General features: G+C 34.6%; 3 protein-coding genes across 3 annotated transcripts in view; 1 reads left to right on the top strand and 2 right to left on the bottom strand.

Annotated features, from left to right (window-relative positions):
• LOC107159670 (centromere protein P) overlaps positions 1–27,984 on the top strand; it is a 227,944-nt gene that overhangs the window by 40,072 nt on the left and 159,888 nt on the right. The window contains exon 5 of the mRNA XM_048800516.1: positions 4,587–4,683. Within this exon, the coding sequence (XP_048656473.1) occupies positions 4,587–4,683 (97 nt within the window). The remainder of the gene's footprint in view (positions 1–4,586; positions 4,684–27,984) is intronic.
• On the bottom strand, positions 3–27,824 carry LOC107159671 (60S ribosomal protein L37a-like). The gene is made up of 4 exons (XM_015506274.2): positions 27,821–27,824; positions 18,155–18,166; positions 16,889–16,890; positions 3–327 (listed from the first exon to the last, which is right to left on the bottom strand). Exon 4 carries the CDS (start codon positions 294–296, stop codon positions 18–20), a length of 279 nt encoding a protein of 92 aa, XP_015361760.1. The 5' UTR covers positions 297–327; positions 16,889–16,890; positions 18,155–18,166; positions 27,821–27,824; the 3' UTR covers positions 3–17.
• On the bottom strand, positions 11,927–26,806 carry Ogn (osteoglycin). Its single transcript, XM_015506272.2, has 7 exons — positions 26,659–26,806; positions 25,440–25,688; positions 23,387–23,474; positions 17,663–17,821; positions 14,892–15,094; positions 13,174–13,269; positions 11,927–12,417 (listed from the first exon to the last, which is right to left on the bottom strand). Exons 2-7 carry the CDS (start codon positions 25,611–25,613, stop codon positions 12,247–12,249), a joined length of 891 nt encoding a protein of 296 aa, XP_015361758.1. The 5' UTR covers positions 25,614–25,688; positions 26,659–26,806; the 3' UTR covers positions 11,927–12,246.

Here is a 27,984-nt window from a genome sequence, read left to right as displayed (position 1 = left end):
CTATATGGTAGAACTTTCTACTGGTCTTTCAGTTCCTTCAGCCTTCTGGTTGCAGACTTGACTGTGACAGCAGAAGTGATGTTGTAGGTCCAAGCACCACCAACCACTGTTTTTATGCAGAAACCACAGTGACAGATCCCCACAACCCATCTCTTCATCTTGGTTTTGCCACAGAAGGAACAAGTATACTTGGCGTGCTGACTGATTTCAATTTTCTTCACCATTTTCCGGAGGGAGGCACCGTAGCGGGTCCCATATTTACCGCCGATTCCGAATTTCTTAGTGTGTTTAGCCATGTCACCGTTACTTAGTCCCGAGACTGAAGAGCTGTTGCTTGTATTCTTGATGAATGTCCTTCTGACTGGGAGGAGATGAAATCTTAGAGTAGTTTTGATTTGCATTTCTCTAATTACTAGAGATGTTGAACACTTTTTCATATACTTGTTGATCTATTGTATATCTTCTTCTGAGAAGTGTCTGTTCAGGTCCTTAGCTCATTTATTGATTGGGTTGTTTTTTTGGTGTTAAGTTTTTTGAGTTCTTTATATATCCTGGAGATTAGTGCTCTATCTGATGTATGTGTGGTAAAAATTTGCTCCCATACCTTAGGCTGTCTCTTCACCTCATTGATTATTTCTTTTTGCTGAGAAGAAGCTTTTTAATTTGAATTCATCCCATTTATTGATTCTTGATTTTTATTTCTTGTGCTTTAGGAGTCTTGTTAAGTCAGGACCTAATCTGACATGATAAAGATTTGGACCTACTTTTTCTTCTATTAGGCATAGGTTCTCTGGTCTAATTCCCAGGTCCTTGATCCACTTTGAGTTGAGTTTCGTGCATGGTGAGAGATAGGGGTTTAGTTTCATTTTGCTGCATATGGACTTCCAGTTTTCCCAGCACCATTTGTTGAAGAGGCTGTCTTTTGTCCAGTGTGTGTTTTTGGCACCTTTGTCTAGTTGACCATTATTTCTTGAGATTGCTTTGAGATCTTTTCTTTCTTAGCTCTCCTTCTGTGAACTCTGTTATATGTATTTTGGTATTCTTTTTGGTGCCCCCCAAATCTCTTAGGCTTGTTTATTTTCTTTATTCTTTTCTTGAGCTGGATAACTTGAGCTATGGTAATTTTAACCTCTTTTTTTTTTTTGTATCAGGAATTAAACCAAGGGGTGTTCAACCACTGAGCCACATCCATAGCCCTTTTTATTCTTTATTTTGAATTTTGAGACTAGGTCTTCCTAAGTTGCTGAGGCTGGCCTCAAAACTGCAATTCTCCTGCCTCAGCCTTCTAAGCTGCTGGGATTAGAGGCATGCACCACTGCACCCACTGATAATTTTAAACTATTTTACTTGACCTATGTTTATTGTGCTGAATCTTATGATTATCTATATCCACTATTGAAGCTCTTTAGTGGGTTTTAAATTTTTGTTATTATACTTTTCAATTCTAAAATGTCTATTTTTTTTCCTTCCTTATTATTTCTCTCTATATATTGTTTCCTTTTCACTGATGTTACACATTATTCTTTTGGTTTCTGGGAGTTCTTTAAACATATTTAAGATAGTTATTTAGAACATCTTTGCTAGTGATTCCAATTTATGTTATCTTAGCAAAAGTTTCTATTAATTTGTTTTTTCTGTCAGTGGGCCATGCTTTCTTAATTATTTGCATGCTTAGTTTTTCTTATTATTGTTGAGTAGTGGAAATTTTTAATATTACGATGTGCAAAAAGGAAAAAATGTGAACACGTGTAATCTCTCATCTTTGCATTTGATTCTATGTTGGAACACTGGTTCATTGCTTACCCAGGATTCTCAGTGTTCTGCCTTAGCCTAGTCCTTACCTTAAGGATCAGCCAGAGGTGAAGGCTTATGGTTTTCCCAGGTCTCTTCTGAGCATGCATCCTGCCCCAGGCGTTCATGTAACTTTCAAGTTTCCTGGTTTACTTGGGCTCTTTTCAGAGTCCTTGTTCCTCAAAGATGCTCACTCCCACTCTTTTCCTACCTTGTTTTTTGACATATCTGTTGTTTGCATCCACCGTTATTTTATTCTGGGTAGTGAAAACTTATTCATTTACCCTTCTGTATTTTTTAGAAATTTCTTCTGCTTACACAGACCTCTTAAGTTAGTCCTTAGAGAACCCACAGACAAGTCAAAAAAGACCAACAGTTCCTTGGGAATATGGTCCCTTTTATGGTTATCAATTCAGGATCTCACATCAGTAAAGTGGCACACTATCTTCAAGAGTGCAAGGTGGGAGTTGTGGAAAGGGCAAGTTAAAATGCTACAAAGCTGTCCTACCCTGTTTCCGTTGCTCTTTTCCTGGTTAGGTGTTTTCTTGGTTGCAGTAAACTTTCTGCTCTCTGCCTGAGTTCTAGTTCTGACAGCCATGCTGTGGATTTTATATTTCTGGGGTGGAATGGCCTTTAATGCTCTCTACTTTGTTTGCCATTTTGGCTGTTGTCCTTATCAATGCATGTTATTCAAAAACATGTTGTGGCCCACTTTCATGGTATGAAGTTCAAATGTCTTGTTTTTGTCTGTTAACTCATATACTGCCTTGGGGCTGATGAGGATGCTGGGTGATACTCTGCACCTTAGATCAGTACTCAGTAGTTTTGCTTTGTAGATTCTGGTTGGTTTTGTGTATGAGACAAATGTAGTCATTCCAGGACTTCATTAAAACAGGTAAAGGATCCCTTTCTTTAGGTTTCTCCTGATTCTGGCCCTTCTCTGCTTAGTGTAGAGTGAGGAAAAGTGGCAGAGCACCCCCTCTGTGCAGCATGTCACAAGTATACTTTGGGCTATAGGAATGGCACCCTTTCTTTGCTCATATTTGCTCGGTGTTAGATTTCTTGGATGTCAGGTGGGGGCTGACTGACTCAGTTTCCTTCACAGTCTCCTCAGCTCAGCACCCAATTGGGAAGGGAAGGAACTGCCCAACATGCTTTTGCTTATTGCTGACAGAGCCAGTTGACAGGCTTCATGCCCCACTCAGTGTTTGATTGGGAGCCAAAGGAATGCAGTATTAGGGTTCCATTCTGCAATGCCCCCCTCTGCTGGCTAAAGGGAGTGGTCTTTCCCTAACTTCTTGTGGTTGTAGTTTTATCTGCACCCTTTGGTAGTTCTGGGTTACAGGCAGCTCAAGTATCCAAACTGGTATATATAGGAGGCAAAAATAAACTCCAAGGAATTCATCATCAGGTCTTTCTTAGATTCCAGAATACTACCAATTCTGCTTTTTTTCTGCCAAAATTTCAGATCTTCTCATGTTTGCTTTCTCTGTGTGTCCAGTGTTTTCAGTTACAGTTAATGGGAGCTTTTCAGTTGATGTGCTTACTCCATTATAGCTTGAGCAGGAACTCGATTCCAACAACCATTTATTTAGTGAATGAATAAATTGAACTAACAGATTTTGGCCCCAACTTGCTCATAGTTTATGTGGCTGACAGTGTTACAATAGATAAAGTATTAGGTGAATTAAGACAGATTTCTATGGGAGCTCATAGGGAAAGAAATGAAATTATTTATAGCTATTAGGGAATAGGATATGTGTTGCAGGAATTATGCAGTATAGTTTAGTTGTGACACTTATGGTTATGGGCAAGGTCCCTCACAAGACTGCCTCCTTTTAGACCCCAGCTCCAAGTTTTAGGGTCCACCTGCATTAATAACTGATAGGCTATGAATTCAGGAGTTCCTGTTAGGCCCCTGGGTTCAATAGTTGCTAAAACCATGAGGAGCTTGCTGAAAACACTATGCTCATAATTACCATTTTATTATTAAGGTTAAAATTTAGAAACAACCAAATGGAAGCAGTACATACATAGCTGGTGGCTGTGAGAGGAAGGGCAAGGGGCTGGGGATAGACATCTTTCTTGTAGAATCTAGCATATCACCCTCCCAGCAAATCAAAATGTTCCCCAGTCAGGAGGTTCCACTGAGCTCCTAGGTTCAGAGTTTTTATTTGGGTTTACATAGGCATGATTGATTAAATTATTGGCCATGTGATTGAGCTCACTCGTCAGTACTCTTTCTTCCTGGAGGTCTCGCTAGTCCAGGTCCATCCCTTTACTAATGTGGCTAAACTGTGCCCTAAACTGGCACATAAATATTTTTTTTTTCGTACTGGGGATTGAACCCAGGGTCACTTTACTACTGAGCTACATCTGCAGCCCTTTTTATATTTTGAGACAAAGTCTCCCTAAATTGTGGAGACTGTCCTCAAGCTTGCAATCCTCCTTCCTCAGCCTCCTGAGTTGTTGGAATTAGAAGTATGCACCACTGCACCCAGCCCAACATAAATTCTTAACTATTCCTTATTGTACCATATTCATCAAATAAGATTTCTTGGATAATATGGCATTTGAAAGATTGATAGGACTTAAACATTTGGAAAGGGCATTTCAGTCTGAGATAGTAGCAATCATAGAGTGAAAAACATGCAGAAGTTCAAGGTTTAGTATGTAGAAGTATATCCAGTACTTTTTTAGTGTTAGCATAGAACATAAAAAGGAAGAATAAGAAGTAAAGCTAGATTTGGTCTATCATTTAATAGTATTTATTAATCATACTCTTATTTCTACAGAGCTGAAGAAAAAAGAGATTTATTCATGTTCTTCCGAAGCCTGCATTTTTTTGTGGAGTGGTACAAGTGTCGTAAGCGCACATTTAAACATTTCAAGGTAAAGTTTAAAGTCTTTGAATTTAAACATATATGGAAAATGAAACTGGTTGTAAATTTGGAGATTCAGTCATAGCATAGTTTTCTCAAAGTTTTCAAAGAAGAGAAAATATTTCCATTGACTTCAGGAATTTGCAGTTCTTTGTAATAAATTGAGAAGAAGCTTCAGTATAAGCTAGTGACTAATTTATATTGTGGGATGTTTTGAAAGAAATAGAGTAAAATTTTAATGTATTTTAAGATGTACATTTTGAAAAATCAGTCTTTCAAGGGTACTTGAAATAAAATAATAAATTCTACTAAAAAATACAGTCAGAGCAGGCTTGTCATGAAGTACTATAATCTTAACTTCCTGATCCAGACTGTATTTTGAACCTCTTAATTCTTGCACATTTTTAGTTTAAATATTGAAGTCTGTTTTGTGAAGTAATGCGTCTTTGGGCTGGTGGAGAGACTTTAAAGCACTTGTTTTTATTTGTTTTGTGGGTGTAACCAGAATTGTTTGGCTGTTCAGTAATCATTCAGGTCTTTCTTAGCTTGATGGTATCACATTATTGACAGCGGTGAATCATACAAAAACCACCTGTGAAAGAGTCAACATAAAATTTTAAGGTTCATGTTCCTTTTAAAAAGCCTAATGGTCATGACTGTTGTTTTTAAGATTGATACTAACTCCTCTTTATTTTGGGCTCTATTCCTTTTTTACTATTATTATAAGATTTATTCTCTTTGGCATAGCTAATAAAATTTGTCAGGCAGAGGATTTTCTTCAGAATGAAACATGGTCATTTCCCATACTATGGTTCCTTGAGGTGTTTTCATGATTTTGTTATATTTTCTTATATGTAGTCTTGTGCCAGGACAATTAAATATCTGTGTTTCACAACTGGTAAAATATAATGACTGGGAGATTTGCTGGCAGTTGAGGTAGTGAATGAGTCACCCAGTATTGCTGTTTCATTATGCTCCGGAGTGGCTGATGGTAACTGTGAGCTGTGGTCCCCATTTCCTAAGCTGTTTTGACTCTAGCTGCTCTCCAGGCAAGTGAAGAAGTATGATTGGTATGTTGTTTCTATGGAGGATAGAGCACTCCATGAGCTGGCTTTTGCTGGTGATAATATAACTAGGATTGAAAAAAGCATTGATTTTTTTTTTTCTACAGCCATCACCATTAATCTTCTCTGTATATTTTGCATTATCCAAAACTGAAACTCTGTACCCATCAGTTCCCATTCCCTCCTTGCCCCAGCCCCTGGTAACCAGTTTTATGTTTTCTGGTTCTGTGAATTTGAGTATTCCAGGTACCTCATACAAGAGGAGTTGACTTTTTGTCTGGATTAGTTCACATCATCGTTTATCAATGTTGCAGCATGTTTCAGGTTTCCTTTTTAAGGCTTAATATTTCTTGTGTGGATGTATCACGTTTTGCTTATCCATTTGTCTGTGGATGGGCACCTGGGTTGTTTCCATGTTTTGGCTGTTAGAATAATGTGGCTCTGAACATAGATGTACCAATATCTCTTCAAATGTCCCTGCCTAGAATTCTTTTAAGTATTTATCTGGACATGGAATTGCTGAATCATAGGATAGTTCTAAGTTGAATTTTTGGACGAATCACAAACTGGTTTCCACAGCAGCTCTGCCATTTTACATCCTATTAACCAATATAAGGGTTCCACTTTCTCCAAAACCTCTCCAACACTTGGTATTTTCTGTTTTTTTGTTTTGTTTTGTTTGATTTTTTGTTTTGTTTTGTTAATAGTCTAATAGGTATGTAGTGATATCTCATTGTGGTTTTGATTTGCCTCTTCCTAGTAGATTAGCAATGCTAATGTCTTTTCTTGTGCTTCTTAGCCATTAGTATATTTAATGGGTAAGTTCTTTTTCCATTTTTGAATTAGGATTTTTTTGTTGTTGTTGAATTGTAAAGTTTCATATATATATATATATATATATATATATATATATATATATATATACACACATACATACATACATGGATGGGAGAAATTGGTTTCTCATATATATGTATATATATGTAGTTTCTTTCTCTGGATGAAGACAGTGTCTTTCTTTTTTAAAAAATTTGTTTTAATTAGTTATACATAACAATAGAATGCATTTATATACTTTGATATATCATACATAGGTGAAGTATAATTTCTCATTTTTCTGATTGTACATGTTGTAGAATCACATCAGTCATGCAGTCATACATATACATAAGGTAATAATGTCTGTACCATTCTACTATTCTTCCTATCCATGTATCCCCTTCCTCCCCTTCTTTCACTCCCCTCTACCTAATCTAAGTTAATTCTGTTCTTCTCTAGTACCCCTCCCCCCCATTTATTGTGAATTAGCATCTGCATATCAGAGAAAACATTTGGCCTTTGGTCTTTTGGGATTGGTTTATTTCACTTAGCATGATATTCTCCAACTCCATCCATTTACCAGCAAATGCCATAATTTCATTCTTCTTTATGGCTCAGTAATAGTATTCCATTGAATATATATACCACATTTTCCTTATCCATTCTTCTATTGAAGGACATTTAAGTTGGCTCCATAGTTTAGGTATTATGAATTGAGCTGGAATAAACATTGATGTGGCTACGTCACTGTAGTATGCTGATTGTTAAGTCCTTTGGGTATAGACCAAGGAGCGTTAATGCACAGAAATTTTTAATTTTCATAAAAAACTGTTTCTCACATGTTTCTTTATGGCCTGTGTTTTTTGTGTCCTATTCAATAAACTATTACTATATTAATTGTCATAAAGATTTATTTCTGTTTTCTTTTCAAAATTTAATAATTTAGCTCTGAAGGCTATGTATTTGATTTTTTTGTTTTTTGATATTTTTGTTGTTGTTGTTGTTTATATGTTTGTTTGTGGTACCAGGAATTGAACCCAGGGGCACTTAACCACTGAGACACATCTCTGCTCTTTTTATTTATTTATTGAACTGTCCATACTTCAATTCTTTTTCTATTTTTAGTTGTAGACAGATACATTGCTTTTATTTATTTCTTTATTTCTTTATTTATGTGGTGCTAAGGCTTGAACCCAGTGCCTTATACAAGCTAGGCAAGTGCTCTACCACTGAGCTACAACCCCAGCCCCTCTTTTTATTTTTTATTTTGAGACAAGGTCTTACTAAGTTGCTTAGGGCCTTACTAAGTTGCTGAGGCCGGCTTTGAACTTGTATTTCTCCTAAAATCTTTGCCACTTCCACCTCAGATAGAGCAATAATCTTCAGGATATATAAAAAACTCAAAAAAAGTTAACACCAGAAAAACAAATAACCCAATCAATAAATGGGCAAAGGAACTGAATAGATGCTTCACAGCAAAAGAAATACAATCGGTCAACAAATATATAAAAAAAATGTTCAAATCTCTAACAAGTAGACAAATGCAAATCAAAACTACACTGAGATTTCATCTTACTACAGTCAGAGTGGCAATTATCAAGAATACAAATAACAGTAAATGTTGGTGAGGATGTGGGGGAAAAGGTACACTCATATATTGCTGGTGGGACTGCAAACTGGTGCAACCACTCGGGAAAGAAGCATGGAGATTCCTCAGAAAACTTGGAATGAAACCATAGTTTGACCCAGTTATCCCAAAGGAATTAAAATCAGCATACTGCAGTGGCACAGCCACATTAATGTTTTTAGCAGCTCAATTCACAATAGCTAAGCCAGGGAACCAATCTAGGTACCTGTCAACAGATAAATGGATAAAGAGAATGTGGTACGTATACACAGTGGAACGTTACTTAGCCATAACGAAGAATGAAATTATGGCCTCTACAGTTAAATGGATGGAACTGGAGACTTATCATGCTAGGTGAAATAAATCAATCTTAAAAAAACCAAAGGCCGAATGTTCTCTCTGATATTGTGGATGGTAACACACAATAAGGGTTGGGGGGAGAATAGAGGTACTTTGGTTTAGACAAAAGGGAATAAAGGGAAGGGAGAAGGTATGGGAATAAAGGGAAGGGAGAAGGTATGGGAATAGGAAAGACAGTGGATGAATTGGACATAAGTTTCTTATGTTAGTATATGAATACATGACCATTGTAACTCCCCATCATGTACAACCACAGAATGGGAAGTTATACATTTATGTATAATATGTCAAAATATTCTACTGTTATGTATAACTAAAAAGAACACCAGAAAAAATTAAAAAAAAAAAAAAAGGAAGCAGCAGAGCCAAGATTTGATTCCAAGTAGTCTCCTGGCTCTGAAGTCCATGACATCCTTGGGAAAAGAACAAATCTGAAATTTGTCTGCCCAGTGTTTACCAGTCATTCTATTTTAATGTTTTATATCTCTATATAACAAATAAAATGATCTGTGTAATGAACATGTGATTCTTTTCATTGCATCTGAAGACTTAATCTTTATCATCCCACATGATTTTGCACAATGCCTGCTTTTGTAACGATTTTTTGTATTGGCAATGTTTATAGCAGCACAACTCACAATAGCTAACCTACTAGGTTAGTTTCCCTTCAACAGATGAAGAAAATGTGGTGTGTATACACAGTGGAATATTACTCAACCTTAAAAACGATTTTTATTGGTAAATGGATGGACCTGTAAACTATCATGCTAAGTGAAATAAGCCAATCCCAAGATCCAAAGATCATGTGTTCTCTCTGATATGTGTATATAACAACACAATAAGTGGAGGAGGGGAAGAATAAAATTCAGTGAATTAGACAAAGGAGAATGAAGGCAAGGGAGTTGGGATGGGAAAAGAAAAGACAGTGGAATGAATTGGACATAACTTTCCTATGTTCACATATGAATACACCTCTAGGGAAACTCCACATCATGTACAATCACAAGAATGGTATCCTAATTAGAATAAATTATACTCCATATATGTATAATCTGTCAAAATATACTCTACTGTCATATATATTTAAAAAGTACAAATTAAGTAAATAAATAAATAGAATGAACTTGAGATCCTCCTGCCTCAGCCTCCAGAACCACTAGTATTACAAGCATGTGTCACTGCACTAAGTTTGGATTAAGTTTTGTTTGTGGTGTAAGGTAAGGCATTCTTTTGCATGTGAGTATGCAGTTTTCCCAGCAGCTTATGTTGAAGAGACTGTCCTTTCTCCATTGAGTGGTCTTGATACCCCTTTTGAAAATCATTTGACCATATGTTAAGTATTTATTTCTGGACTCATTAGTCTATTTTATTGGTTATATATCTGTATTTATGACAGTATCACATTATTTTGATGACTATAGCTTATAGTAAGTTTTGAAATTAAGGAAGTGTGAGAATTCCCTTTTTTCTCTTCAATATTCTTTTGTTTACTTGCAGTCTGTTGAGCTCCCATATGAATTTTAGAGTGAATTTTTCTATTTCTGAAAAAAAAAAATTGTGGCCTTCATAGGAATTGCTTTGAATCTGGAGATTGTATTTGTAAGGAGTAAATCATTTTTAATTTTAAGCCTCTTTTCTTATTATCAAGAATGAAACATCTACATAATATAATGGAATCTCATTTTTACTTTATTATTTCTGCTTTTACCTTCTCGGTGGTATAATTTGTATTTTTATTTTAAGGATGTGTAGATGAAGATACAATGTTATATCTTCTTATCTAGAAGTCCCAAAATTATTTGTTTAAGAAAATTCATTAATTCAGATTAACTACAGACTTAATTTTCTTTAATGTGTGATTTATTTCGTGGTGCTTTTCTCAGTATGTTTTATTATGAAAAGAATATAGAAAAAAAATCATTCTTCTGAAAACTAGAAACTTAACACCTCCCTAAACTCAGCCTTTTCACCAAGCCCTTGTTTATTAGGTGTGTATTCCTGGATACAGTTATAGTTTATTTTCATTGATTTATTCATGATTATGATAGTTTAAAGATGGCTATTTTCCAAATAAAATAGAACCCTTCTGTTTGGGTGGATTTTACAATATTTATTGTATGTTTAATTCCAATGTGCTTGATATTGTGCTAGGCTTCTTAGAAGATAAAGTGGTGTCCAGGCTTTTCAGTGAGCATTCAGTCACAGAGAAATGGGGTAAACACACAAAATACCTATGCTCATCAATTACCACAATCAATGAATAAGTTAATAAGCATTATTAGATTAGCAATCGTGGCCTTAAGACATCACAGATGCTTAAATGAAAAAGTTTTATTTTGGCATCTACCTAGACAAATGTGGGAAGGGTCATTCTAGGTAGGGGAAAAAACAAGTAAATGGTTAAAAATGGGAATAAGTAGGGGTTGAGGTTGTGGCTCAGTGGTAGAGCACTCGCCTAGCACGTGTGAGGTGCTGGGTTCGATCCTCAGCACCACATAAAAATAAATAAAATCAATTGTGTCCAACTACAACTAAAAAAATATATTTTAAAGAAAAGAAAATATATTAAAAAAATTTTTAATGGAAATAAGTAAGTGTTCCGGGAATAGTATAATATAAAGACATACCCAATTCCAATGTATAATTTATAATGGAAATGTCATTGGTACTTTTACGTATACAGATCAGACTCATGTTTCTAAAACATGAGAATGTTGCTGAGAAGCTTTGCTACGAATTTTCAGTTTGTTTGGGTGAATGTGTGTATGTCTGGGCAGGTGGCACATGGTGTTCAGTGACCCCACAGAAGACATTTTGTTTTCATTTTTTCATCTTTGAACAAATTTATTTATGAGACCCTCATTCCTATAATGTAAAAAGAAAATATTTTGCTATTATTTCATATTTGAAAATCTGTACAGTGGAGGAATCTTATTCTCTGAGAAATGGGATAGATTTGATTTTTCTTAGAAGCTTACTGGTTTTAACTTGCTTGACTTTTTAAATGTTTTATGGTAGGCTTAGAATGTTAATATTTATATAAAAGAAAAATGTTTACTATTTAAGATTTTAATTGTATAACCACAAAGCAGAACACTGTGAACCTTTCTATATTAGGTCTTTATCAGAGAATAAAATTCTACTTTTGGAAAATTTTGCTGAAGCATGAGACTATCTCTTTTTTCTTAGACTAAGTGAAAATATAGCTAAAATAGCTGCCTTGACGGGAAGAAATCAAAGTTCCTACTTCATAATAAATAATGATGAATCATAAAAGAAAAAACATTGGAGATCACTGGGAACATTTAGCTTTTTGAAGTTTTTGGAAAATCTGCCTTAAATGTTTTTGAGATACAGTAAAGGACAGGAAAGACAGTTGAAAGTTTCTTGGACTTCTTCTCTTCCTTTATTAGTAAGGGGAGTAATAACATCCAAATGCTATTTATATAAAAACATGCCTTTTAAATGGTAGTCTAGTGTAATCAAGAGGGGTTTTCTAGTGCTATTTAAATATTTTCACATTACATTACTTTGAACTTAGAGATTCAGTTATGTAAGATTGTTCAAATCTTTGTTTAAAACATAAAATTCCATCTCAGTGGGATAAAAAGTTAATATTAAACCTGTATTTATGATCCTTTAGAAAATGTTTAGACAGATTATATGTATGTGTACTTTAGCTTACAAGCTGTATTGATAGTGATTAAAAGTATGACCCTATAGGTAGTCTTTTTAAGCAAATAAAACTATTTGGATGCTTTCCCAGGATGATTGGGTTGCCCTCCAGGCGAATCTCTTCGATCCGATCCCGAATGTAACGAGTGTCATTAGCCTTGCAGAATGTATCATCTGTAATTGAAGTTATGTTGTTAAACTGAAAAACAAAAGAAATAAAAATTGATCATAAATCTGAAATCAACCATCTGTTGCTATGTAGTAGGATCCCATGGAATATTTTTTCAAAAAAGTGTATCTCATGATAATAAAACTGTGCAGTCTGAGCACCCCTTTTTAAGTGTACAATGATATTTTGGAAGAATAGACTATCAATTATTAAAAAGTAATTTTTGTGTAGCACAAAGTTCTGAATGTAAATAGGCTTATATTAAATGGAGAAAGTATCCTATTCTAGAGTGTCACTTCCAAAAATGTACTGTGTCCTTAGGTATTCTCTAAGGAAGTAACGCAAGTTGGAATTCTTAGGATTCTGAAAAAACAATTTCAGTTTTTTGTTTTCATTCCTCCTTCACTTTTGCATTCCCTACTTGATGTTGTACTTAGAAATGTTTACCTGTTTGGAGAAAGAGACATGAATTAGAGGTCCCAGTGCCCCCTCACTGTAAGTCCATGTGTTAAGATTAGCTAAGAGATGCCAAGTGTACATTGGACACAAATTCCACTTAAGAGCATTCTTTACACCTGTAGTGGGTGTAACCAGTGGCTGATCTGGTTCTAATCTCAGCTTCTGGGCAGGAAGGTTCATTTGACTAAATATTAATACTTTTGATGAACATTGAGCTATTGCACTGCCGTAGTCATCTAACCGTAATTTACAAGTGACTTTCCCAGTGAATTTTAAGAATGACCCATAGGTACTCAAAGCCAGAGATTGTAATAAGAGCAATTATACCTGAAGATGAATTATACGTAGACTTTCTGGTAAGTTAGGAGGCACAGATTCCAGGGAATTATGGTCCAGGTAGAGGAAGGAGAGATTATTCAATTTCTGAAAGGAAAATTTAGTTGGAGTGTTATTGAGGTTTGTGTATTCCTTCACTGGATTCAAGCAATTTCTATAAAAGAATATTGGTATGAACACATATCAATAGTACATATGCTTGGTATGATAGTTTCTTGTTTTGGTCATCACTGTTTGGCTTCACAACTAGTGTATTTTGGTCCTTTATGGCCTTTATGATGACCAGCAAAGCTCTGCTTCTTACCTCAAGTTTCTGTCCATTCATCTCATCTCTGAATACCAAGCTTTGATGCCATGATCTTTCTGGGCCCTTTGAATTTGTCCTGGAAACAGCTTAATGAGTTCACTTACTGTGGGAAATTGCTTTTTGGATCCTGATGCTGTCCTAACCTCTCTTGATCTTCTGAAGCTTCCCATTTCAACTCCACCAACTTGTAGTGAAGCAGTCACACCTAACAGATGTATGTTGAGCAACATGTTTCCTGAAGCAATTTATGAAACACTTAACTTGCTATGGCTTTTTCCATAAGGAATTCATGTTGGGTTACTCTTCGTGAACACTAACTCATTAAAGTGTATAATTATATACTATAGTTTTCCTAGATATTGCTGTTTTACCTTAACTTTGATATGCATTCTGTATCAGATCTTGCTAATTCTTTTCTGTACTATTAAATTCCTTTGTAAAAGCATCCTGCTTTTCCAACATATGGGTAACAAGCACCTATATTCCCAGTGGGTCTCATTTATGTGAATTATAGTAACCTTATTTTACTAGTATCTGTTATAATCCTAGGGCATTTAGCAAAGCTACAAAAAGGCCAAATTTATCATTTTCATTCAAGTTGTCATGAATCCTCTCTATATGTGTAAAACCACAAGTACTTGAAACATTCCTCACCCCCTGCCCCCATAAGGAGTCTCACTGTCTTGCCTAGGCTGGCCTTAAACTCCTGGGCTCAAATGATTCTCCTGCTGCAGCATTCCAAATAATATCGACTATAGGCATGTGATACTGTGCCCAGCTCAACATTTTTTTGTTTTTTAATGAAATGTTGATTATCTGGTAAGTCTTTAGTACGCCAATTATTCAAAGATGCCCTACTTAAATTTATATCTTGAAATTACAAGTTTTAAGAAGTGAGTATGCTTTTAAAAAGTCTGCTAAAAGCCTCTTAACTTCTGAGTTCCTAATCAGAAACATATCAGGAACTCTGATCTAACTTTAAAATCTCTCTTAAAATTGAAAAAGGAGATCTTAAATATAAACAAAAAGGGAAGAGAAGTGAAATATTTTAACATTTTTCAAGAGACTATACATTTATGGACACATTATACATTGTATAATGTATAATGGCTCTTTGTTATGAAAGAAATATCTTCATTTATTTCATCAAAATAGTCTTAAATGGTCATCCAAACAAAATCTGCATGAGGTGTCACACCCCTGTCATCTCAGCAACTCTGGAGTCTGAGGTAGGAGGATCATTTGAACCCAGTAGTTCAAGGCTGGCAAGATAGCAAGAGCATTTCAAAAAAAGAAAGAAAGAAAAAATAAGTAATCAAAACAGAATTACTGACCAAAGTTTCTCTCTCTTTTGATATTTTAATCGCTGATACTGTGTTCAGCCATATGATGAAATACTTACTTTGAATGTATTTGCTTTGATCCCTCTGCTCTTGATTTTGTTGTATTTTGCATTAAATAAAGTAAGCTTTGGAGGAAGAACTGGAAGTTTCAGTAGTTGATTTTCAGCAAGCGAAAGCTCTTCTAACAGAGAAAGTTTTGAAAAAGTACCATCTTCTATGTCTTCTATCAAGTTTCCCGTAAAATCAAGTCTTCTTAAGTTAGCTTGAGGGGGAAAAAAAAAAATCTTGTTGTTGCCTGAAGAAAGCATTTGTTTAACGGATCACATCTTTTCTTTAGTGCCTACTAGAGTGTCTGCTCAGGAAAGTTTACTGTTGTTATCATTTGTGTGGATGGTGCTAAGAATTGAACTTCAGGTCTTGCGTCAATCTCTACTATGTGATACATCTCAAGCTGCATCAGTAGAATTTTGTTGAACACCGAATATCTCTTTGTGTCTAACGATAATGCTTTGTCTAACTGCAGTCCAAGAATCTCAGGTTTGGAAGAGATTTTAAGTAGTCTTTCCATAGTTCTCTATTTGAATTTCTCAGGATGCATAGGCAGATTGAAATAAATTCTTATTGCAAATCATGGGAAGTAAGCATAACATTAGATTGACTGGAATCATGTAATTAGTGCTTTTGAAAAAAATTTTTGGCCAGCACATTGCATTGTAATTGTGGGTATGTTACCTTAATCTCTCTAAGCCTTATTACTTAAGTGTTTCCTGATTTGTAACAGTCATGCAGATTGAGAGATTGAGAAATTCAGTGTGCATATGTATGTGCATATCACTTTTTCCAAGATGATTGAGAAATACAGTTGGTAGTCATTCATATTAGTTTTTCTCCTCCCCCTGTGGTACTAGGAATGGAACCCAGGGGTCTTCTACCACTGAGCCATATCCCCAGCCCTTATATTTTATTTAGAGACAGGGTCTAACGAGTTGCTTAAGGCCTCACTAAGTTGCTAAGAGTGCTTTTAAACTCACAATCCTCCTGTTTCTGGGATTACAGGTGTGCACAACCACGCCTGGTGTGCACATTTCCAGCTCTTTTTAAATTTTCAAATTTTGAGACAAGGTCTTGCCAACTAGCTGAAGCTGGCTTTAGACTTGTGTTCCTCCTACCTTGACTTTCCAAGTAGCTGGAATTACAAGTATGTACCACTGTGCCAGGCCACAATAGTCATCTCTATAATGTTGCTACAAATATTAAATTAATGAAAACTGAACCATTGCTCCTAGGGGAATTACAAGGTTAGGTTTCCATGAGCCTTTAATCAGTTATTTTTGTCAACCAGTTGCTGCTGTTATGTGTTTTTATTTAAAGATAATTTGTTTAATGTACAATGTTGGCTCATTAACATTGCACTATTACCTTATGCCTGAATGTAGTTTATCGGGCACATGTATTTTCTCTGTAAAGCATATCACAGCCTTCCTGCACTTAGAAATGCTATGGAGCACTGCAGCACTAGTCTTGGGCTCTTTTCAACAGTAAAATTATCAATAAAAAGGATAAAACTACAGAAAACATGTCACTAAATAGACTGAATAAGCATTTATTTACAGTATGAGAGTTGAAATCAGAAGAGAGTTTTGCTTTGTTCAGCCTCAGCTGGGGATGCTCATTTTAAATAACTCAATTTTTTTTTTTTGCTGCTCCATTTGTATCTGCTAATGATCACGAAAGTATCGTGTGTGTTGATTTGGAGGTTACAAAAAGACATTAGCAAGTAGGTTAATTTGCAAAAAAGGGATCCCAAATCATGAGAATGAAATGTACTTCATTCCACAGTTGGGAGATACTACTGGCAGCATGAATGCAGTTATAGTTAATACAGTAAATGTATAATGAGGTCAGTGCACATTCCTATGTGTGTGTGATTTTTTTAGTATATATATATATTTTTTTAATTGTAGATGGACACAATACCTTTTATTTTATTTATTTATTTTTATGTGGTACTGAGGATCGAACCCAGGGTCTTGCATGTGCTAGGCAAGCACTCTACCACTGAGCTACAGAGTCTAAGAAACTGACAAGAAATCAATGATCCAATGAGGTTTTATACTGAAGAGGTAGAGCCTTCTGCTATACAAATGATAACACCCTTGTTGGGTTAAGGTTTAATAGGAATCCAGGAGTTTAACATCATTAATGACCTGGGAAAGTTAAATGCCACTATTTGCAACAAAGAAGTTTGGTTCTTTTTAATGATGATGCCTGGCCTCTGCCACATCCTGGATTAGAACCTCTGGGAAATACAGCTTTGTATTAGTATTTTAAAAATACTTGCCCAGATATTTTTAATATATAGCCAGGTTTGTAAAACATGAGTTAAAATGAAGAAAAGCAGTTCCTGTGCTTTCACAGAAAAGGTGGAATATAAAACATTATGGTTAGAGAAGTATTGTAGTTATGTTGATGGTGCTCACTATCTGAAGCAATGGATCCATCCTTCCTTCCTTTTTCTTTTTAGAAGTTCTGGAGATTGAACCCAGAGCTTGATGCATGCTAGGCAAGCTCTCAGCCACTGAGCTATACTCTCAGTCTGCAAAGTGGATCTTGAGTTATGAGGGTTGAAAAATTACTGCTGTTCGTTTGTTAGGCTGTCGACACAGACATCAATCACCAGTAAAGAAAGATGACAGAGAAAGTCAGAGTGGAAAGAATATTTACCAACAAACCAGTCATTTTTGTGACAACTCCATATGTGGCAGGCTATAAGTATGTACAAACTTCTTTATAGGAGTTAGTACTACTATCATATTTAAACTTAACTTACGCATGTCTGCGAAATCTTTAGCAGTCAGCTTTTTAATTTTATTGAATCGTGCATAAAGATAGGCTGATTCCTTTGGCAAGGGTGGTACAGCATCGATGTCAACTTCTTCACAGTACACAGAGCCACTTAAACAAACACATAAGAGGCACGTGGGCATTTCTAAATTGGGAAACAAAGTCATGAAAGTATAAAAAGCAGTTTGAAAATATTTAGCCTCTAGTGCTAAAATTGTTGGTATTAAAAATGTTACTATTAATTTGAAAAGGTATTTGACAGAATCATAGATGATAGTAGTAAGCATATTTATTTAGTAATGGTAGCCAGTGACCTACATTGTGCTTGATAATTAGAATTTTTAAGGTCTAAAAAAATTTTAAATCTATAAATTTATTTCAGATTGGTGACAGTGACTAAAGTCTTTAGAAATCACTAGTTGAATGAGCAAAATATTAATTTGAAAATTAGAAGTCATCACAGGCACTGTTCAGATACCAGGTCTGAATTCTACTTGAGTTGCCTCGGGGTAACTTGGGAAGTTATTTGTGCCCCAACTTGTTGATTGCATTTATTTATCCCACCTTTTTCTTTTAACCTGGAGCAGTTCCTTAGTCTTTGTTTTTTGTATCATTTTTGAAGAGTGAAAACCCTCCATCCCCTGCTGTCCCCTGACATTTATTTTGCAGAATTTCTTTGTATTAGGGTTTGTCTGAGAATTTCATTTTTTGGCTGGAATACCTTGAAAATGGCGTTGTGTCCTCAGTGTTGCGTATCAGGAGACACTTGGTATCTGTCTCATTCCTGATAATGTTTTTGGTCATATGGCTAAAATGGGTCTGCCATGTTTCTCACTCTGTAAGGTTACTATTTTTCATCTTGTAATTAATAATATCTTTTGGAAAAGTACTTTGAGACAAAAACAAAAAAAAATTTGATGTGTTGTCAAACTTTTATCCACTGTTTTAGGATGCATCAATAATTCTTAACTGAATGATTTTTTTTTGAACCAGGGATTGAACTCAGGCATTCAACCACTGGTCCACATCCCCAGACCTATTTTGTATTTTATTTAGTGACAGGGTCTCACCGAGTTCCTTATGCCTCACCATTGCTGAGGCTGGCTTTGAACTCACGATCCCCTTGTCTCAGCCTCCTGAGCCACTGGGATTACAGGCATGTGCCACTGTTCCAGGCCCGACTCATTCCTTATTAGGATAGTTGCCAAGTAGCGAGTATCTAATTGCATCATCCCTTATGTTTTTGTTAGTTGGTGTTCTGCTGTAAAGTGGACCATTCTTTTCCTATTTATTTTTTATATCAATATGAATTCATGGATTTTCTATTCATGAGTCATAATCAGTTACCATCATGTTTGTTTTAATAATCAAATTGTCATGGATTAGCCGGCTTTTTTTTTTTTTAAGCTTTTTCTCCCACAATTTTTTATGGCTAATTGAGTAAATTCAAATATTTAAATTGTACAATTTGTATTTGACATATGTATGTACCCACAAGACTTTCACTCTAATTGAGACAATTGATATATCCATCCCCACCCCCAAATTTTTTCATGCCCCTTATAATACCTTTCTCCCACTCTTTTTTTTTTTTTTAAAGAAAGAGTGGGAGGGAGAGAGAGAGAATTTTTTTTAATATTTATTTTTTAGTTCTCGGCGGACACAACATCTTTGTTTGTATGTGGTGCTGAGGATCGAACCCAGGCCGCACGCATGCCAGGCGAGCTTTCTCCCACTCTTGTTGCCAAGCAACCACTGATCTGCTTTCATTACTTTGAATTTAGGAGAATTTTATAAGAAAAGAATAATTTAGCACAATTCACAATAGCAAGACTGTGGAACCAACCTAGATGCCCTTCAATAGACGAATGGATTAAAAAAATTTGGCATTTATACANGAGGGGAGGGGAGGGGAGGGGGGATAGTAGAGGATAGGAAAGGCAGCAGAATACAACAGACGCTAGTATGGCAATATATAAATCAATGGATGTGTAACTGATGTGATTCTGCAATCTGTATATGGGGTAAAAATGGGAGTTCATAACCCACTTGAATCAAAGTGTGAAATATGATATATCAAGAACTATGTAATGTTTTGAACAACCTACAATAAAAATTAAAAAAAAAAGAATAATTCGCTATATATTCTTTTGTCTGGCTTCTTTCACTCCACATAGTTATTTTGAGATTCAACCATTGTTGAGTGTATCAGTGATTCATTCCTCTTTATTATTATTTCGTTGTCTAAGTGTATACAATCAGTACATCGGCTCTTATAGACATTTGGGTCAGGTTTTGGCCATTTTTAAGAAAGCTTCTGTGAACACTTACACACAGATTTTTGTAGACTTAATTCTTTCATTTCTCAAGTACATACCAAGAAATGGAATGACTGGATTGTATTATGAGTGTAAGTTTTATCTTTTGAAGAAAGTCTTCAACTATTTTCTAAGGGACTATGCCATTTTTAACATTTCCACCACAATGTATGAGAACTCTAGTTGCTGTATATCCTTATCAACATTTGATATGGTCAGTCTTTTTAATTTTAGCCTTCAAGTAGAGTGTGTTGTGGTATGTCATTATGTAATTTGCATTTCCCTAATCACAAGTAATATTGAACATTTTTTTATGCACTTATTTGACATCCACAAATTTTCCTTGGTAAAGTGTCTATTCATATGTTTTGCTTATTTTTTAACTGGATTTTTGTACAATTATTGACTTGTAGGATTATGTATTCTAGATATAAGTCATTTGTCACATTTATGTTTTATAAATGTTTACCTCAGTTGTAACTTGTCTTTTTATTTTTTGTCAGTGTCTTTTGAAATACAAATATTTTAAATTTTAATGAATGATTCCTTTATATACATATTTTTTGTTGTTGCTATTGTTTTTATGAACTATTTGGTAGTCCCTGTGTTAGCTTTCTGTCATGGTGGCAAAACACTTGAGAGAATCAACTTGAAGAAATATTTATTTTTGGCTCACAGTTTCAGAGGTTTCAGTCCATGGTCAGTTGTTGGCACAATTCCTTTTGGGTCTATGACAAGGCAGAACATCATGGCAGGGAGAATGTGGTGGAGCAGAGCTGCTCACCTCATAGTCTCCAGGAAGCAGAGAAAGAGGATGGGCCCAGGGTCTCAATATACCCTCAAAGGGCACACCCCTAAATCCCTCCCATTAGGCCCCACTGCCTAAAGTTTCCATCCCTCCTAATAGTGCCATCAGCTTGGGAAGCTATCTTTAACACATGAATTTTGGGGGCACATTTTTAGATTCAAACTACAACAATCACTAAGATTTTAATCCTCCCCCACCACCACCACAAGTTGTATAGTTTAAGCTCTTTACATTTAGGCACTGGTCCATTTTCAGTTAACTTTTATGGTAAATATGGTAATAAAAAAGGTTAATATCTTTTTTTCTCTGTTATGGCTGTTGGTATTTCAACATAATTTTGGGGAAACATTAACCTTTCCCCCACTGATTTGTGTTGGCACATTTTCAAAAACTGGTTCACCATATTGTATAAACCCTTGGATTTTTATTTTGTTCCATTGATGTTTTTAAAATTTTATTTTTACACTAATACCACAATATCTTGATTCTTGTACTTTTATAAGTCTTGCTATGATGTCGTATAAATTCTCCAACTTTATTCTTCTTCAACATTGTTTTGAGTATTATAGGTGCTTTGTATATCCATATAAATTTTATTTTTTATTTTTTGTACTAGGTATGGAACCCAGGGGCACTCATATACTGAGCTACATCCCCAACCCTTTTTATTTTTATTTTGAGACAGGATCTTGCTAAGTTGCCAAGGCTGGCTTCAAACTTGTTATCCTCCTGTCTTAACTGCCAAAGTTGCTGGGATTAAAGGCATATGCCACTACAAGTGCCTTTTTCCATACAAATTTAGACACAGCTTTTAATTTAAAATAAAATCTTGAAAAAGCCTGTTAGAATTTTGATTGGAGTTGTGTTGAGTTGCATTTATGTTTGGGGAAAATTGATATCTTGATTGTTATTAAGTATTCCAGACTTTGAACACAATATATTTCTCCATATATTTAAATCTTCTTTAATTTCTCTCAATAGTATTGTCTGACTTTCAGTGTATAGGACTTATATATATTTTCTACATATTTACTTGTGTATTTCATACATTTTGATGAATTTTTAAAAAATATTATACACATCTATTATTCTTTGAGAAAGTCTTTATTTTTTGGCCTAGAAAGATGTCCCAGACAAATCTTGCATTTTCCCTACCTCAATCCTAAAGTGAGTTCTCTCTTCAAAAAGTACTGGTTCTTTTTAGTGCAGAATGGTATTAGAAACCAAGATCTCGGTTCTGGGTGTGCCCATTGCTGTTGGAATCTCATCATTCCCAGCTTGCAAAAGTTTAATGGAATCAAATGTAATGATCTTTTCTGTTAATATATCTGAACTTTGAGATGTTCCACACAGGGTGCCATCTAGTGCATGTATTTTCATCATAAACATTTGGATCCCTAATCTACTTGGAGTATGGTTTTTGTTTTTTGTTTTTGTCTAACATATGAATCTAATTATATCCCTTTTCAAATGGATGTGTAGTTTTACCAGCCCCAGTTTTTTAAAAAATATTTATTTTTTAGTTGTAGTTGGTCATAATACCTTTATTTAATTTATTTTTTATGAGGTGCTGAGGATCGAACCCAGGGCCTCGCACCTGCTAGGCGAGTGCTGTACCACTGAGCCACAACCCCAGCCCCAGCCCCAGCCTCAGTTTTTTAAAAGTACCATTTTTGTGTCAGTGATTTAAGTTGGTACTGTGTGCTACATTTCTATCTATTCATGCACTAGGATTCACAATTTTTAAATTATAATATGTTTTAATGTGTGGTAGGTCTCATTCTGCATATACCAGACATTGTTCAGTGCTTCCCCCTGTGTTTGTGCATGTTTTTCCATATGAACTTTAGAATCTGTTTTTCCAGCTTTTATAAGTTTTTAGTAATTTTAGTGAACTTGGAGATAACTGCCATTTTTATGATATTGAGTCATCCTATCTAAGAACAAGGAATGACCATTTGTCCAAGTCTGCTTTTCCTAAGGTACTTTAAGATGTATTTTCTGCTTGGTTCATTTTAAATTTATTGTAGCATTATAGAAATTAATGTGTATTTTTCATGATTTTGTATGAAATAATGTTCTGTTTTAGAGCAGGGATAAACGGAATACATAGGAACTATTAAATGGAACTTATTTTACTATAAGTTCTCTATTAGTTTAATGGAAATGGACATTTTAGTTAATTATAAAAAGAGCCATTTCTCTTCGGTGAGTTTCTTGAAGCCAAGAATTACATTTTATTTACCTTACCCTGAGGCTGTGCATTGTATTCAGGAAATGATCAATCTTTAAGTATTTCTGGAATTGATTTCATTTGGGTATAAACATACATTCTGCAGATGGTAAGCTTGGACTAAGCTTTGGTTGTTCTTGAATGCTCCTGTTCCATATTCTCATTCATAGTGTGCAGTGACAAATGATTGCACTCCCAATAATTTGCTTGTCTTTACCACTGGAGCTAAAATTTCAGTTTACATTTACTGTTATCTTGAGGTAATTTTTTTATTACTATAAGATAAAGTTCCTGCAGTTATTTTTAAAGGTTCTTTTAGAAAAAATTAGATTATAGAGTATTTGTACTTACCATCATTTTCTTTCTTGGGGGGTAATAATGTTACAGCTTCGTCTTTTTGTACCTGAAGACTTTTCTCATCAGGTATTATCATATTTTCCTATTGGAGAAATAATAGTTTGTTATCAGGTGTGATGAGGTCTAAATTTGACTGTCAACCCAGGTGTCACAGAGAGTGTTTATCTTCTCATAATCACAATTTCTTTTGTGTTCTGTTAGCATTTTTTACATAATTTCATTTCATAATTTATTACATTATAATATAAATGTGTTTTTACCCTAGACTGTGAGCTCCTGGAGTAAAAGAACCAGATTATTTTTTTATTTTTGTATTTGCAATGGCTGAACTCAGTACTTAGTAAATGTTGAATCCATTGAAATTCCTAGTGGAAACTTGGAGAGAATTCTCCAAATGGGAATGACAGTTTTTTTGAGGTGAAACTATTTCATGTGGTTCTTGTCTTAGTTCCTCTTATCAGATTCTACCATTTTGAGCAAGAGGTGCACCAGAGCTCCCTGAAGCCACATGAGTGAAGTATTGTGTAAGCTTCTTCTGTCTCTTTTAGGGTTGAACCTTTAATTACCTACATGTCTCCTTGAAGCCCTGACCTTCAGAGCCCCTTTATTCTGGCCTTCTGTGGTACTCAAACCACTGGCCTAAGCTGTCAACTCTGGGGAACTGGAGTCCCTAACATTGACCTTCCCCTCTATTCTCAGAGAGTATGTTTTCAGCCATTGAAGTGTAGCATATTATGTGGGGTCCTATTCTTTCCACTCGTTGTAAGTGTGCTTCACTTTATCTCAGTCATCACTCCTGGCCTTGCCTTCCTTGGTCTTCATTTTTTTCATCTGTGCTGGCTGCCTCCCCTACCCCCTGTCCCATTGAATTCTCTTCCATTCCACAAAATTTAGTCTACATGTTGAGACTGAAAAACTGCTAAAACCCTGTAACGAGAAGAAGCAGAGAGAAAGTTATCTCTAAACTTTTTAAGAATCAGGGAATTTGAAAGTGTTCTTATAATTGATTGATGGATTCAAATTATCCAAGTGAGCCAATTGCTTATATTTAGCTTATATTATGATGGGGTGCCGCTTCTTTTTTAATTTGTAACTATGACTGGAAATACCAATATTTTCTGTCATAATCATGGACAAAAATAATACCAGTATATCAACTTAACTGCATTAGAAGAAAGAAACAATGGTATTAACATTTGCTTATTCTGTGCGAAAAGAAAAGTAATTTAACTAGTCAGTCTTAAAATCTTCACCCTCTGGTTTATAGCAGAGAAGAACTTATCCAGCAACCAATTTTATTATATTTTTGGCTACATTTCTGGTTTTCCATTGTATGTGTGTATGTGTGTATGACGCATACAATGGGCAACAGATAGTTATGTGCTATGTAACTTTTTCCTTAACCAATATTCATTTTTGTGTGCCAAGAAAACCACAAATAATTACATTGCTTGAAGGTGAGATGTGAATGATGTGTTATAGAAACTCTCCTTGTAGAATGTTAACTCAATAACAGTTGCAGATCCTTGCAAACTGATATAGAGTCTAAACTGCTAAAACTGATTTAAAAGAAAGCCCCTATGAATTTGTTTTTCAATTTTTGGTACTTTGTGTAGTTGACATAACCAGTGCTCTTCTGGTCATTTCCTTGAACCATTTTTTCCCAAAATAATAAACTAAGCTAAGAATTCATCTTTATTCTCATTAATTTATTTTTTAGGCAGTAAAATATGCAAATATAGGGCATTGAATAACATAATATATAAATTGCAACTGGTCGGAGATCATCTTTAAAGTTTAGTTTCCCTTAAATTTTATTTTTTGTTTACTATAGCAGCTATTTGGTTACTATAAGTAGTATTTATTAATTTGGAAGTCATGCATGTTCTAAAAGTATAATCTCAGGGGACAATTATTATGAATTACTTTTAACCATTTAAAATGCTTTTCATTTCCCCTTACTTTATCAGATAAATTGAAGAAAAACAAAATGTATATTTAAATGGGTACTATTTTAGAAGGTAAATTTAGAATAGAAATAAAATACCTTAATATTTTTTCCATCCAGGTATTTATCCTCATAATCTTGGCTAAATATGGTTTCTTCCAAGTTATCTGTTCCATACTCATGGGTGATGCCTGAGTCCTGCTGAGCTGGTGGTGCTGGCTCTGTCAGAGGCATGAACAGTAACAGGAGCAGTGTAGACTGCACAGTCTTCATTTCAGCAGAAATCAAGGTGACTGGAAGTTAATAAACCAGTGGCCTGCAGACTGTGGGACAAAACTCTGCTTTTCCCTGGAAATAAAAATGCAGACCATCGAAGCAATATTTAAAAGCTTAGAGGATGTTTTGGCAGAGTGTACGCAGTAGGGGCCAGAGAACAAGTATTTAACCCTTAGTGATCTTTAATTAGATACTAGCAGTTTGCATGTATCAGTAAACATTCTGAAAAATAGTTTTAGAAAGTTTTATTTATTGTCTATCAAAGATTTAAGAGAGGTTGATAATTTAAGTTTCTTAATAATTAAGTGCCTTCAATAGAGGTACTTGTATACAATGAAATATTTTTAGGATACCTGTAGTAGAAATAGTTAAATGAAGACCCAAGATCTGTCTCATGTGAGTTAAAAATATCATATTTCAACTTTGCTGCTTTATAAGAACTCTTGATTTTGCTTTTTGAAACAAGTTCCTAGAAAAAATTTAAAACTTAAATCTTAATTTCATATCATGTAGTCATTAATACTTACAGAATATAGAGTTTTGTAAATTTAATAGATTATCACTATTTTTAATTAATAATAAGGTCTTTTCAGTTTAAACTATGAAAACTGCAACAATAGTATTGTAGACTAGAGAAAATGCAGTGTTTAATCAAGGAACTTTGGGGAACATACTGGAAAGGATTCTTTTAGATTCACCAGTGTATTTTATCTGGTGGGCAGATATTTGAGATTATTTCTTAAGTAACTTCAGAATCATACAGAGTTGCTGATGCTACATTATAGATGCCAATTTCTCAAAAATCCAGTGATTGAAAATTAAGAATAAAATGAGTTTGTGAGTTTTGTAACACCCAGTTCTTATCTGCCTCAATATTAAGTTATGTAATGTAATGATAGATGAAAATAATTGTTAAAAATTAATTGTTCAAGGTAACTGAACTTAAACACATTAGAAATGTCCTTTACATTTATTAAGATTATTAGATACATCACACTTTAGCAAATAATATTTAAAATAATATGTGGGGGGAAAAGCCTACCGTTACAGCCGTTTTGAAGTTTTTTGTGGTTTTCCTCAATAGGTGTTCGTGCCTGTGCATTAGCCCCAAGTGGTAGGGCGAGTGAGGAAAGCGGTGGATTGATTTCAAACTGCTGAATAAAATTTCAGGGCCCAGCAGCTTTAAGAGAGCAGTTTCCATGTGGTAAAGATCTTTGCCAACATTCCTCCTCTAGGGTGAAATGCAGGGTGTTGTACTAGAGAACTGTGCTGGAGATGTTGGAAATCGCTGCTATCTGGCTGCTTCGACTGAATACAGACCCATGTTCTTTTTATCTTGTGTAATAATCACTAATCTTTTAGTGAATATGAGTTTATAAAATGACATAGTTACAAAAATCACAATTTTCATTTTGCTGCTTTCCCATGAGATAAAATACCTGCTTTTTGAATGAAATAGAACACTAAAACCAAAATGTGGTCTGTGCTTCTAATTTTATATGGACTAAAGGTCTTGTCCAAAGTTTTTAATTAATTTTATAGTCAGAAATATCCAATGAAATATTTAGTTTTAGCCTAATTTATTTTATAATTTGATCTTTTGATGTTTTTGTTCCTTTATTTTAGTTACATGTAATAAAAACCCATGTATGAGAATTCGTTGTTTAAAAATAAAATTGATCTATAATTTTGGGGTTGGTAATAAAAATATTTTTGTTTGCTGAATGAATGGAACTGCATAAACTTATTTTAATATTAAATTGATTTTAAAAAGTTAAAGTGGTATTATAGGTACCATGTAAGTAACTTTGAAGATTCACTTTTTAAAACCTAGGCACTTTTATTTGTATTACTCTTTAGTGCTTTTGGCAATCAAAGTAATATTTCTTTTTTCTCTAAGGTAAAAATTTAACAAATATGAATATTTTGTTAAAATGGAACCTGAAAGAATACCAGTTTTCTTTTCTATTGAAAATTGGTTTTAGCAAATTTCAAATCAAAGTTTAGATAAACTAAAATTTTTAACACTCAAGTTTTTATTTGAATGTGAATTACTTTAATTTTAATTATGATATGCTCTGATTTTGGTTGAGATAAATTATTGATTTTATGGCTTTAAAGGTAGAGTAAACTTTTCTGAATTTTCTTTTTTATCACATTTGTTTATTTGTTCATTTATTTTGGTGATGGGGATTGTCAACCACCGAGTCACGTCCCCAGCCCTATTTTGTATTTTATTTAGAGACAGGGTCTCACTGAGTTGCTTAGCACCTTGTTGTTGCTGAGGCTGACTTCAAACTCAATATCTTCCTGTCTCAGCCTCTCAAGCCAATGGGATTATAGGTGTGTGTCACCACTCCCACCTTAA

This window comes from Marmota marmota, unplaced genomic scaffold (assembly GCF_001458135.2).
Source record: "Marmota marmota marmota unplaced genomic scaffold, marMar, whole genome shotgun sequence".
In the NCBI taxonomy this organism is placed as follows: domain Eukaryota; kingdom Metazoa; phylum Chordata; class Mammalia; order Rodentia; family Sciuridae; genus Marmota; species Marmota marmota.
The sequence above is the reverse complement of the archived record's forward strand: the minus strand, read 5'-3'. Positions and strand labels throughout refer to the sequence as shown.

What these genes read in the sequence shown, in the direction of transcription:
- Ogn (XM_015506272.2), bottom strand. Translation starts at nt 25,613, where the DNA reads ATGAAGACTGTGCAGTCTACACTGCTCCTGTTACTGTTCATGCCTCTG. An exon ending in TGGATGGAAAAAATATTAAG is followed by an intron (nt 23,475 to 25,439) that starts GTATTTTATTTC and finishes TTTCTCCAATAG; the next exon opens with GAAAATATGATAATACCTGA. An exon ending in TACGTATAATTCATCTTCAG is followed by an intron (nt 12,418 to 13,173) that starts GTATAATTGCTC and finishes TTTGTTTTTCAG; the next exon opens with TTTAACAACATAACTTCAAT.
- LOC107159671 (XM_015506274.2), bottom strand. Translation starts at nt 296, where the DNA reads ATGGCTAAACACACTAAGAAATTCGGAATCGGCGGTAAATATGGGACC.